This window comes from Oncorhynchus mykiss, chromosome 13, assembly GCF_013265735.2.
Source record: "Oncorhynchus mykiss isolate Arlee chromosome 13, USDA_OmykA_1.1, whole genome shotgun sequence".
NCBI lineage: Eukaryota > Metazoa > Chordata > Actinopteri > Salmoniformes > Salmonidae > Oncorhynchus > Oncorhynchus mykiss.
Window position 1 is genome coordinate 46,374,340 of NC_048577.1, and position 14,353 is coordinate 46,388,692.

Here is a 14,353-nt window from a genome sequence, read left to right on the forward strand (position 1 = left end):
ACAGAGACAGACAAACAGAGAGAGACAGAGACAGACAAACAGAGAGAGACAGAGACAGACAAACAGAGAGACAGAGACAGAGAGAGACAGAGAGACAGAGACAGACAAACAGAGAGAGAGAGACAAACAAACAGAGAGACAGACAAACAGAGAGACAGACAAACAGAGAGAGACAGACAAACAGAGACAGCGCGACAGAGAGACAGTCAAACAGAGAGAGACAGAGAGAGACAGACAAACAGAGAGCGACAGACAAACAAACAGAGAGACAGACAAACAGAGAGACAGACAAACAGAGAGACAGACAAACAGAGACAGACAAACAGAGACAGACAAACAGAGAGACAGACAAACAGAGAGACAAACAGAGAGAGACAGAAAGACAGAGCGAGACAGAGCGAGACAGAGACAGAGACAAAACAGAGGCAGAACAGAGGCAGAGACAGAGAGACAGACAAACAGAGCGAGACAGAGAGAGACAGAGACAAACAGAGCGAGACAGAGACAGACAGAGAGCGACAGAGGCAAACAGAGGCAGAGACAGAGAGAGACAAAGATAGAGAGAGAGAGAGAGAGAGAGAGAGAGAGAGAGAGAGAGACAGTACTCTTCCATTAACCCAATAACACACCACAGCCCTGGGCTGTTAGTCACACACGCATCTTCTCACTGGTGACGATTCAATCTGCATGTGATCTGATGGTAAAGTGAATGTAAAACAACCTCTTCAATATGTAGAAAGAGGCCACAATATAAAGCAAATCCAGGCTCAGCCAGAACCCTGCTCTGGGCTGTGGGTTGAGGGCTGTGTTATTGGGTAGTACTGTAGTGTAGAAGCCAGCCAGCCAGTAGTCTAGGATTCACTAGACACCAGGAGACATGAATAACAGGAAAGATAATGGAGCTGGAGGCTTTGTCTCAATCAAGACCAGACTCCCCCCATCCTCATCCAGACAGTCTCTCCCCCCTCCTCCCCTTTTCTCTCTTTGTTGTTCAGCTTTATCTGTTTTGGGGAGAAAGGGAAGGGGGGTATGGGGGTAGTAAATAAAAAATGAAAGCCCCCAAACTGTGGGTGGGAGGATTTGCCCCCCCCCCCCCATCATGTTTTATGAGTGCCATGATGTGTGTGTGTTGTCGGGACATGCCAACACAAAGTGTGGCCTCTAGAGGTGACTCAGCTCAGAGGGGAAGAAGGACTCAACTCATCAGGTTGGTGAGTAACAGTGCTGCCTCCAGCACCACCGTCAAGTCCAAACACCACAGATATAAATCTCCCCTCTCACACACACACGCAGGTCCAGGCCGCAGCCACAGCCTGCAGTCACCACCATCCACATGGAGAGGAGAGAAGGAGGAAGCTGCCAGAACATATTATACCGTACAGCACCTAACCTGCACTCTAGAGAGACAGCTAGTACTAGAGAGAGACAGCTAGTACTAGAGAGAGACAGCTAGTACTAGAGAGAGACAGCTAGTACTAGAGAGAGACGGCCAGTACTAGAGAGAGACGGCCAGTACTAGAGAGAGACGGCCGGTACTATAGCGAGACGGCCGGTACTATAGCGAGACGGCCGGTACTAGAGAAAGACGGCCGGTACTAGAGAAAGATGGCCGGTACTAGAGAGAGACGGCCGGTACTATAGCGAGACGGCCGGTACTAGAGAAAGACGGCCGGTACTAGAGAGAGACGGCCGGTACTAGAGAGAGACGGCCGGTACTATAGCAAGAGACGAGACGGCCAGTACTATAGCGAGACGGCCGGTACTATAGAGAGACGGCCGGTACTATAGAGAGACGGCCGGTACTAGAGAGAGACGGCCGGTACTAGAGAGAGACGGCCGGTACTATAGCGAGACGGCCGGTACTATAGCGAGACGGCCGGTACTAGAGAGAGACGGCCGGTACTAGAGAGAGACGGCCGGTACTAGAGAGAGACGGCCGGTACTAGAGAGAGACGGCCGGTACTAGAGAGAGACGGCCGGTACTAGAGAGAGACGGTCGGTACTAGAGAGAGACGGTCGGTACTAGAGAGAGACGGTCGGTACTAGAGAGAGACAGTCGGTACTAGAGAGAGACAGTCGGTACTAGAGAGACACAGTCGGTACTAGAGAGAGACAGTCGGTACTAGAGAGAGACAGTCGGTACTAGAGAGACAGTCGGTACTAGAGAGAGACAGTCGGTACTAGAGAGACAGTCGGTACTAGAGAGAGACAGTCGGTACTAGAGAGAGACAGTCGGTACTAGAGAGACAGTCGGTACTAGAGAGAGACAGTCTGTACTAGAGAGAGGCAGTCTGTACTAGAGAGAGACAGTCGGTACTAGAGAGAGGCAGTCTGTACTAGAGAGAGGCAGTCTGTACTAGAGAGAGGCAGTCGGTACTAGAGAGAGGCAGTCTGTACTAGTGAGAGACAGTCGGTACTAGAGAGAGACAGTCGGTACTAGAGAGAAACAGTCGGTATTATAGCTCTACAGGGTGTTTTGGAATAAGTGGTGCCTCAGTGGGCATGTAGCACTTCCTGTCTCTCTACCAGAGGGAGTTGTGTACTGTGAAGGGAGGCTGGGGGGTTCTGCTGTGTCTGGCTACAGTAACCGACAGGGCCAGGATCATCTCTAAGAGTAATGGAATAGAATGAAAGAGAGAGTGGGAAGGAGAGAGATAGAGGGGGAGGAAGATAGAGTCTAATCCCTCTGTTCAATCCAGCAACCTGACTGAGAGGTGATAAAATAATCTGACATTAAAAATGCATGTGTGAGGAGCATCTCTGCAAACAGCCTAGTTATCAGGACAGCTTCTAAAATCTAAATAAACCATGTCTGTCTATTGGTGGATAGGAAACAAGTTTGCTCCAGTCCCAAGTCTATGGAGGGACCTCAGACTAAAGACAAAGGCCTACTGTAAAGACGGAGGCCTACTGTAAAGACGGAGGTATCTTACACATATCACAACGCAAATAGAAAGGTATCAGGTTTGATAATGCGATACTAAATACGGCTTACCTGGAGGCTTCTTAATGAATTTAATAGAGTATCATAGACTGATCTTACCATTATGTCAGCATATTATAGTGGAGTTACCGTGAGCTGCACTCCAGTGCTTCCTCACACAAAGAGCACAAGTAGGGGAGACTAGACATGCAGGGAAAGAAACTGATATTTTGTGTGTGAATAAAACCAGCTGCTGAGGTCCAGACTAGGGATGAGCACAAGTGCTGTCACGATACAAGAATTTTGACTTGGATGCTGATACCAGGTTTAGTATCACGAGTGGTGCAGCGGTCTAAGGCACTGCATCTCAGTGGTTCGATTCCAGGCTGTATCACATCCGGCCGTGATTGGGAGTCCTATAGGGCGGTGCACAATTGGCCCAGCGTCGTCCGGGTTTGGCCGGGGTAGGCCGTCATTGTAAATAAGAGTTTGTTTATAACTGACTTGCCTAGTTAAATAAAAGTTACATTTAAAAAACACTCTATACCCAAACGATAACACGGCAAAAAAAGCAGAGAGAATGTGATTTTCCCCCGTTTGTTCGGCTTTAAAAAAAAGATATAAATTAGATGTTCTAAATCCACAACAACGACTAAACCACATCAGAAGACGTTAATATGTTTTAGTGTAGATACCCTTTAATTCAAGTAAAGACGCTTAGCACTGTTGTTTGGTTAGCGGTGTTTCTGTAGCGCATGTGTGATGGAGTTTGCAAAATTATTGATTCTGCCAGGTAGGCATAGACTACTGGGAAAAGCTTTCCATCTACCAGACGGTTATCATTAGCATCCATAATGGTTACACAAAGTGATAGACATACGAGCACCGCACACAGACAGGGGCATTCCTGTCGTTGCCTCTTCAGGAAATTGCATGGAATACGAATCCCTGATGCATTCTGGTCATGTGTTATGATAATAGAGCATTTACTAATTTGCCCAAGTTAAGTTTAATACATTTAGTTCATTTCCAAACGTGAGACACATTTGATAGAACCGAAAGTAACAAAATTTGAGTACCGAACCGTTTTTCATGTTGTAATATTGAGTACAGAAGTGTTGGTGAACCGCGTCCCAAATCACTTGATTTGTGCTTCTGAAAACACTTCACACCTCTGTGAGAGTCACACACCAAGCAGAATATGCACATACACACACCTTCCCTCTCTTTCGTGAACCTTCAGTTGAGATCTCTCTAAACCTAGATGAAACCCGTGTGAAGTTGGTCTCATTAGGCCTGCCTTAGGGCATCTTAACCCAGTGAATCCTGCCTCTATCCTCTGAGGTAGAGCTTGGTTTCCTACCCTAATGCAGCAGGGTTTATTTGGGCCATGGGGTGGGGATGTATTAAGTCACTCGGGGGCCAGGGGCTTTACACAGAGCCCAGCCATGAAAGAGGGACGTCAGGAGAGGGAGAGAGGGAGGTGAGAGGCCGGAGGTACACAATCCCTCCTCTGTCCTTCCCTTCCATTCTCTCTCCTGTTCTCCCCCTGGCAGAACGTGAGAGTCCAGAAGAGAGAAAGGCCCTTGAAAAGGCTCTGTGTTCAAAGCACGCAGGTCTCTCCTCTTGTCAACCCCACCGTCTCCCCCTCTTCCCCTCTCTAGAAGAGAACAGGGACACCTCTTACCTTATCACTCTAGCACACCACTCCAATGAAAGAAAGAGAGAGGGAAGGAGAGACAGAAAGAGAGGATGAGAGAGATATTTATGGAGGGAGATGGAGAGGGTCTGACCTGTCTCCAATCAGGCCCCTGAGTACCAGGTTGGAGTGCTGTCATCCCTGCCAACTGGAGAAGTATATCAGACAGACAGACAGACAGACAGACAGACAGACAGACAGACAGACAGACAGACAGACAGACAGAACTCCACACTGCTCCCTAGCCAGACCAGGGACAGTGAGAGAGTTACGGCCTCTCAGAGCCAAGGCACCATCCTGTCAAATGACATTCCTGCTGATAGTGTCACATTCCCCAAGGTGACCTGGCCAGTCTAGTATCGCTCTGTCTATCTGACTGACTGGCTGGCTGACTGACTGAGAGGTCAGAGGCTAATAACTTCCTTCCAATCTGGGCTGTGTGCTAATCGTTTCAGCAAACAGAGTGGCCTGGCCTTGGTCATCGAGGCTCAGCATCAATGCAGGTGGGCCCTATAGCTCTGTGTAGTATAGTAGTAGAGCCAATGAAATGGCTCGGAAACACGGGAACTAAGACGTCACTTTTAGATACATTTCAATGGTGAGGTCTTTTTTGGAAGCCTTTGGTATCTTTCCTATGTTCCTTTATAAGTCAATGGATTTTATATGACAGTACAAGCCGTCTGAATGAAAACATTACAGGGAGTTTTTACGAGCGCAGGTTCAGACACACTGTTTCATTCTCTTAAATATACAGTCTTTCTCTCACACACACACACACACGCACACCTTCCTCCCACAGGGAGCTGTGTTGACATACCCTTCTAACATGCATGCATGGATGTCAGCTTCTATGGTAGTTTGGAAACAGAGCAGGCTTTTTGTCCAGCTCTCAGAGGGAGAGTTAGTAGTGTATAGTTCTCTCCTGCCAGGGTTGGTTCTTTCCCTCCATTGCTTCAGATGACAGGGGTGTGTTGACGGGTCCTGGCAGTACTGCCCTCTGTGGACACGCAGACACACAGGCCAGGGATCCAACCAGTCCCCCACAGACAGGCACAGCCATTCAGCCCAGGCCATTCCAGTGCTGCTCTCCATGGAAACTGCACCCCAAACACAGACCAAAAGCTGGAAAAGTTAATGGAGACTCAAATACTAATTTGTCTCACAAGGTTGCAGAAAAGAGACCTTTTAATATATTACAGCACCAGTGTTTGTTCAGTATGCCTTTCTCTGACACACACACACACACACACACACACACAATCTCTTTCTCTCATGCATGCTAGCACATACACGGAGAGAGGGCAAATAGTCTACGGAAATGGGATGAATGGGCGCCAAGCACACTCTCACAGCCTCACACACACACATCTTAATAACAGTTGCGTGAGCTGACCAGTTGGACAGTTTATTAGGTACACCACCCCTCTCCTACAGACAGTGAGTCACGTGGCTGTGGATTACTTTATAAAGCAGGCAGACAGGCACCAAGGAATTCAGTTACTGCTCGATTAAACGTTAGAATGGGTAAAAGGGACCTAAGCCAGAGTGTGGTATGATCGGTGGTACCAGGCACATCAGTTCCAGTCTCTCAGAAACTGCCACCCTTCTGGGCTTTTCACACACAACAGTGTCTAGGGTTTAAAGAGAATGGTGAGACAAACAAAGAACACCCAGTCAACAGCAGTGGGCAAAAATGGAAAGAATTGTGCCAACAGGCTTATAGCGGCGCAGTACAACAGTGGTGTGTAGAACAGCATCTCGGAACGCACAACTCGTCGGTCCTTGTCACTGATGGGCTATTGCAGCAGACGACCACAGAGGGCTCTACTTCTATCAGCTAAAAACAAGATGACGCGGCTCCAGTGGGCACGCCTTCACCAACACAAAACATCGCCTGGTCCGACGAATCCCGGTTCCTATTGCGTCATGCTGATGACAGAGTCCGGATTTAGCATAAACAGTATGGGTCCATGGCCCCACTCTGCCTGGTGTCAATGGTACAGGGTGGAGGGGGAGGTGTAATGGTGTGGGGAATGTTTTCCTGGCACACGTTAGGTCCCTTGATACCAACTGAGCAATGATTCTATTCCCTGAAGAATTAAAGGTGTTCTGGAGGTAAAGGGGGGTCCAACCCGGTACTAGATGTGTGAACCTAATAAACGGGCCACTGAGTGTATATCAACCATGTCCACGCCTACAGTAAGGGATGAGTAAGACCCTTTCATCATCCTCTCATACAGGTCTTCACCTGAACAACATTCATAGTACTACATACTAAAGAGCCCAGTCATATCCCCCCTCACTACTGCCAAGACAGACTGAACACTTTCCATGATTGCCCAACAACAAAGTGTTCTAGAAAAACAATCAGCCCACAATATACATGAGTGATTACTGTTGTAAACATAATTGCTGTGTGCTGTGCTTCAACATGATCGCGTATGGCCTACTAATGGAGCGCTAGACTAAGCTATAGGATATGAGACTGAGCTGTCGTGATAAGATGAGGGGTCGGGTTCCTGCAGTAGTATAGTCTAGTCTGTGTTTAACGCTAGAGAGAAAAGCAGAGCAGTGCCAACAGCACTGATGAATAATGAAAGACCTTTCCCACCACTTGAAATTCCATGTCCCCACGGGGGCCATTACAACCGAGCAACACACACACACAGCCTGAGGAACACACAGCAAGACACAAATTAACACTCTTCCGACATGCTAATGTTGAGCCCCACATACACTATATAGTATATACAAAAGTATGTGGAAACCTTCAAATTAGTGGATTGGGCTATTTCAGCCACACCCAATGCTGACAGGTGTATAAAATCGAGCACACAGCCATGCAATCTGCATAGACAAACATTGGCACTAGAATGGCCTTACTGATGAGCTCAGTGACTTTCAACGTGGCACCGTCATAGGATGCCACCTTACCAACAAGTCCGTTCGTCATATTTCTGCCCTGCTAGAGCTGCCCCGGTCAACTGTAAGCACTGTTACTGTGAAGTGGAAACGTCTGGGAGCAAAACAACTCAGCTGCGAAGAGGCAGGTCAGACAAGCTCACAGAACAGGTCCGCCAAGTGCTGAAGCCCGTAGTGTGTAAAAATTGCCTGTCCTCATTCCGCAATGTCAGTACAATAACTGTTCGTCGGAAAGCTTCATGGCTGAGCAGCCGCAAACAAGTCTAAGATCACCAAGTGCAATGCCAAGCATCGGCTGGAGTGGTGTAAAGCTCACCGCCATTGGACTCCGGAGTAGTGGAAACGTGTTCTCTGGAGTGATGAATCACGCTTCACCAGCTCGCAGTACGACTACGACAGATGAATCTGTGTTTGGCGGATGCCAGGAGAACGCTACCTGCCCGAATGCATAGTGCCAACTGAAAAATTGGTGGAGGAGGAATAATGGTCTGGGGGTGTTTTTCATGGTTCAGGCTAGGCCCCTTAGTTCCAGTGAAGGGAATTCTTAACGCTACAGCATAAAATGACGTTCTAGACAATTCTGTGCTTCCAACTTTGGAGCAACAGTTTGGGGAAGGCCCTTTCCTGTTTCAAAATGACAATGGCCCCATACACAAAGCGAGGTCCATATAGAAATTGTTTGTCAAGATCGGTGTGGAAGAACTTGACTGGCCTGCACAGAGCCCTGACTTCAACTCCACTGAACACCTTTAGGATGAATTGGAACGTTGACTGCGAGCCAGACCTAATCGCCCAACATTAGTGTCCGACCTCACTAACGCTCTTTTGGCTGAATGGAAGCATGTCCCCGCAGCAATGTTCCAACATCTAGTGGAAAGCCTTTCCAGAAGAGTGGGAGGCTGTTACAGCATCAAAGGGGGGGGACCAACTCCATACTAATGCCCATGATTTTGGAATGAAATGTTCAATGCGCAGATGTCCACATACTTTTGGTCATGTAATGTATCATCATCAAGCCTTCAACTCTGTTTCCAGCCATGTTTTTCCTCTCTGGTGAACTAGTATATAATTCCTGGACGCGGACGCTGTCATCACTGCATTGAGTTGTGTGGCAGCTTTTGTAAACACTCCCATCTAAATCGGTCACAGTCCCGCCCACTACGCCAGACAAACCCCACCCCTGACCCCTCAGGCTCCGCCTCTGAATTCCCTGCCCCCCCCCCCCCCCCCCCCCAGCCCCTGAGAGCTGACAAAGAGAGAGAGGGGGGGGGTTGGAGAAGATGCATAACAAGCAGTAAACCATGGCCAGAGCCTGGGGCCTGGGGGGGGGGACCTGGGCTCTGATATATGGTGCGCCAATGTCCTGCTCTCTGGACCGTTTTACAGCCATCTCAGAGGCACGGCTTATCTAAAGGTCTCCCACTGTTGTCTTGGCTCTTCTCTCCACTTGTGTTATTCTGTTTATTTAGGCTGAGTGAGGGGGCACCAGTAGTGTCTGTAGAGGGGGAAGGCTGTTTGGATGGATGTGGGAGCGCTATAAGAGGTAGTTAGTTATATTTGGATATCTCGGGTGTGCTAAGCCTATCGGACTCAATCTGAACTCAGACAGTCTAACTGTAGACTTTGCCAGAGTTTGCATGATCTACTTTTTGACTAGTTCATATTCTACAGGGAGCTGAGCGACTCTTTAAAAAAGCCATGCTGCACCAAGGGATCTCACCAATGTCATCAATGTGCTGCTCTATCAGCTACTGAGAGCAATTGTGAAAATTAGTATGGCTCTAGCAGCCGACAAAAATATCTGTGATGAAAACACACCACCCTGTGAAAAGGGAAAAAGTGAGAACTTTCATATGGGATCCAAGTCCCTCCACAAAGAGAAAAATAGATGAGGAGAAACTAGACCTATGCTAATAAGCGAGGGGGGAACATTTTTACAGTCAGCATTTCCATTGGCAGACAGGGTAACTGGGGGGTTAGTAGACTGTGGTGTGTCTGCTTTTGGGCAAGAAGCAGTAGTAGAAACAACAATTAAATGAGCGTTTTCAGCAGTGACACCTTCGCTTCTCCTCTAGACACAATTACCAGTTAGTCTGCTTTGGCTGACTTAACAGAAGGCCATGATTCAACCCAAGGCAAACTAACGCAGGGTGTTTATCACAAGCCAAGACAAGACGCATTGAGCTTTAAAATCCCAGCACTTGTATGTAGAAGCTATACATTAGAACTACTGTTTTACAGATACTGAAAGAGCAGCTTATTGGTAGGCCATCTTTTATTTTATTTTTTACAGAGGTTGTCAGTCAGTTCTTTAGGACAGTGTTATCATCATCACACACTTACCCATCTCCATCCTGGTAGTTGACGTTCAGTCTCTTCGTGGAGCCCAACAACTCTGCAAAAACACAAGACAGAAAATAAATCAACATACGTTCAGGATATTTTTAGAACAAACACTGTGCTACTGGTTAACCTATAAACTATTCACTTAAGCCTGGAGGGAAGTGTCTTCATGGTGCATCTTCAGTTCATGGTTTATAGTAGTATACTGGACTGGCTTGCTTTTTGGTTGTGCAAAATCTAGAGGTTGAGCATTGTTTTACAGATCTATTATTAGTTCACTCATGATCATGTGTTTGCTTGAGAGCTCAAACCATCTCCAGGTTCAACAAGATTATCTGTGGGAACCAACTCAGTCATTCTAAAAGATTATAGAGCATCTGGTTCTGGAAAGGCTGAAGACCTGCAGGCCACAGGACTAAGAGATCCTGGTCTAGATACTCACCCTGATAAGTTGCTACCATGTTGTTGTCATGTGTTGCTGCCTTGCTATGTTGTTGTCTTAGGTCTCCCTTTATGTAGTGTTTTGGTGTTTCTCTTGTCGTGATGTGTGTTTTGTCCTATATTTATATTGTATTTATTTTTATTTTTAATCTCAGGCCCCTTCCCCGCAGGAGGCCTTTTACCTTTTGGTAGGCCATCATTGTAAATAAGAATTTGTTCTTAACTGACTTGCCTAGTTAAATAAAGGTTAAATATATTATTTTTTTAGAGGGCGTCGGGGTCATGGGGTCATGGTTCAGGATTTAAGGAGAGAGCGACAGACAGTGGAGTGGAGACTCCAGCTAGCTCACCCACCAGGCCTCAAAAACCTGGTGGGTGAGCTAGCTATCCCAAACAAACTGTCCCTGATAGATCTGTCCATTTCTCTCCATCTCTAGAGGCAGTTCATTAGCCTCTGACCCCAGGCTGACCTCTGTGGCCAGGTCAGGAGACAATACACTGTTCAGAGAACAGGGGGGAGGAGACCTTGTTGTGACTTTTGATCTTCTGATAGAGATGCCTCTCCATCATCCTAGTGTGGCTTTAGAAGAAAAAATGTCACTGGCCACCACAGGGACTCATATGGTGCTTTTCCATCTAGAGTTAGCCCCACACCAGGGAGTCGCCAGTGTTTTATGTTAACGTAACCTCTAGTTATTCTGTTTCCATCAGGACTGTGACACTAAAAACTTGTGACGGGCAACAACCTCTGCATTATTCAAGAAGACTGTTGCTTTGTCATGGCCAAGTGAGACACTGGCCCACGTAGATGAAAACAGAAAAGTCTGTGCCTTTTGGGTAAAACACCTCATTGGAAATGTGCCAACTTACTACAGTCACTATGCCCTCCCAAGACGTGATCAACCAATGACGGGGTCGTTCCCTTGTGTATCTCACTGGCCCTGCTGACACCCCAGCTCTCTTTGACATCTTTCATACAATCTCTCCAAACATAAGCACAGACTCACCAGTTGCATGTGATAAGGAGCACATTCTTATCAATTCTGTGAATTCCAAACAAGGTTTGTGCTTTGTAGAGTCATGCAGCTTATGCCCTGCGTTCAATCAGCATGTCAGTGTGATGCCACAGTCATCGTCCCTGACCTGAAAATAGTCACTCATTTCACAGCAAGGTCATTGAGACTATGAATCACCACCACCAGCGGTAGATATACAGTTTAATGTCAGACACTAAGCATTTGTCATCTGATGAAACAGTAATGGAGGTCTGTGAGGCAGAGCTCCATCCATGTCAGCTGGTCATAAGATAGAGTCTGCACTTGTGCCCTGGTCTCCAATGGCGTCTGAAGGTGGGTCAGCCGCTGTGAGGGTCACTGTTTGCTATGAGTTCAGCGAGGTCAAAGGGCAGGCCATAGGGGGGTAACACAGAACCGAGTGGGAAAGAAGTCCCAGACACTGGATACACCCATGGTGTGGAGACATGGCGACAGCCCGTCTTACTACTGCTCATTATGTCTGAGCAGGAGGCGAGCAAGGCCAAGTTAGCCTCAACAGCCCCAAAACAAGTGCTTTGAAGTGAGATTCTATTCCAGATCTCTGCTACACAGCCAGTTTCCCCTTGGGGATCTCTGTGGCTCTTTGATTATGACCTCAATTCCATAATTAATTAGGTGTATCAAACATTGCGTGTCGCAGTCAAGTCATGGGAACACAAACCCCTCTTCGAAGAAAAAAATCTGAACACTTTGCTGGCCGTGTAACCAGCACACACTGACATCAAACCCTCATGTGACTGACAGGATAGGCTGCCTGGCCTTGTCTTCACTACAGGAACCAGTCTCTAATGCTGAATATTGCAGCAAATTGCCCATAGAAGCTTTCATCTGCTGAACATTTGTTAAAAGTTATTTTTAATGTAGTTTATGGAGGGAGGAAAGCGCCGCCTGTTCGGTTACAACGTTTTGAGGACTCCATATATTTTTTTACATTTAAAGCTGAAAGTATAACGTACCATAGATTTTACCGCAAGAATGCTAGGCAAAGGGGAGATTTTGCTAAAGTCTGCACCTTTGAGAATTCTGTCATGGAACAAGTTCATGGATTCAAGTCGCAGCCTGTGTCTCTGGTGCGACTGGCAGAAACAGAATCTGTTGTAAAATATCAGACTAAAATTAGACAACCACTGTGAGTATCAAAACTATGATTATATGCTCTTCCATAAAAGAGCAGGCAACGCCTCAAAAATCCATTTTGTTTCTGGGGCTCAAATGACTGCACTTAGGTCTAGGCAATGAACATACAAAGGTTCAGGTCATCATTTTCCTTCTGCACTCATTGTGGTGTAGAACAGAGACCAGGCCACCATAATCCATCCAAAATGTGAGGCAGGAACAGCTCTGTTACAGAAGAAAGTGCTTTCAAAAGTAGGCCTTGTCAAAAACTGCTCTGTGAAAAACTTCATCAGTCCCATCATGCCATATTCCCTGCCATTTGACTCAATGCCCAAGATTCAAGCTTTAAGTCGCAATAAAGAAACCCTGATAGCTTTAAAGGACCCTTTAAAAAAAACACCACATCTACATCTTCCAGATTAATTGTGAGTAAATCCATATGGCTGTTTAGTATGGTTTTAAATGGCTCGATGGCTGGTTTTGGTCCAACACTACTATGGTATCTGCCTGTCGCAATAACAGGACTTACTGTGACTGGCATCACTCAAACCAGGAAAAGAGGACCAATGCCAAGATGAATATACATCCCTTCACATCCCTGTTCCCGAGGACATATTATACTGAAATAGTGACAAATTAGGTGAACTACAGTAGTGGTTTAACAGCTGGCCATCTTCCTCCTTGGGAGCTGAACCAGTCAACGAGGAAGCATCTTGCTTGGATGATTAAAGGGCTTAAGAAAGCCCTTTCCTCCCCTCGCCTTATGGAGGCCTGATTGTTTAGCATCTGAGACAGAGTGTTTGATCTGATGGCACTATTTGAAGACTCAAGAGTGTCAGCGGAAACCCCGGGTCCACAATCAGGCCTGGTGGATTCCAGTGAATTCATAGCTCCGCTGTGCTCCTCGGGCTCTCACAGGCCTGGCACTGGAACACAGGAAGCTGTATGCAGTATGGCTAAGGAAGGAACGGGACGGGACCTGCAGCATCTTAGAGCCACACTTACTACACTTTATGTAAAAATACAGTCGGCTACACATATTACTGAAATGTAAACTTGCGTACTTGCTACGTCTCAACTGCTACCTTCAGAGGTAGAGCACGACACCCACCAAACAGTTACCCCCTGGAAGCAGAGCGGTACAAACAGAATAAATGGTAATAGCAGAGCAATGTTTTTGAATATCTGAGACTCGTTTTATTGAGATTTCTCCTGGATTTCTTTTTATACCTGGAATGCATCCCTGTTACATTCTAGGGATGAACATGAGTAATTGATTGCTCGGACGGAGGTCAAAACTCAATCTTTAACCAGAGATAAAATAAAACAATTAAATCCAGCGCAGGCCTTCTATTCTAAAAATAGCTTGTTCTTTTTATTCCGAGAACTCAAAAGAAAATCATGTGAGTACTCGAACAGTCAAATAATGACAAATGGCCATCCTTATTACATTCTGAAATTGTCGCAGTAGCTGCCGGCTACACTGAGCCACGTAAAACTATGGAAGCCCATCTCATACACAGGACCACATGTAACTTATAGATTTGCATTAAAAGTCCCACTGCAAAGTTGTATTTTATTTAGTAAAAAAAAAGAATTGCCCCATTTTCTCCCCACTTTCGTGGTATCCAATTAGCAGTTACAGTCTTGTCTCATCGATGCAACACCCATATGGACTAGGGAGAGGCAAAGGTCGAGAGCCGAGCGTCCTCCAAAACACAACCCAACCAAGCCGCACTGATTCTTGACACAATGCCCAGTTAACCCGGAAGCCAGCCGCACCAATGTGTCGGAGGAAACACTGTGCACCTGGCGAGCGTGGAATCACTAGTGCGCGATGGGACAAGGACATCC

General features: G+C 46.7%; 1 protein-coding gene across 8 annotated transcripts in view; it reads right to left on the reverse strand.

The window, feature by feature from the left end:
- Nucleotides 1-14,353, reverse strand: part of LOC110486575 (caskin-2) — an 85,838-nt gene that overhangs the window by 37,796 nt on the left and 33,689 nt on the right. For all 8 annotated transcript variants that reach the window (XM_036941290.1, XM_036941292.1, XM_036941291.1 and 5 more), the window contains one exon: nucleotides 9,888-9,939. In XM_036941290.1, coding sequence (XP_036797185.1) covers nucleotides 9,888-9,939 — 52 coding nt within the window. The remainder of the gene's footprint in view (nucleotides 1-9,887; nucleotides 9,940-14,353) is intronic.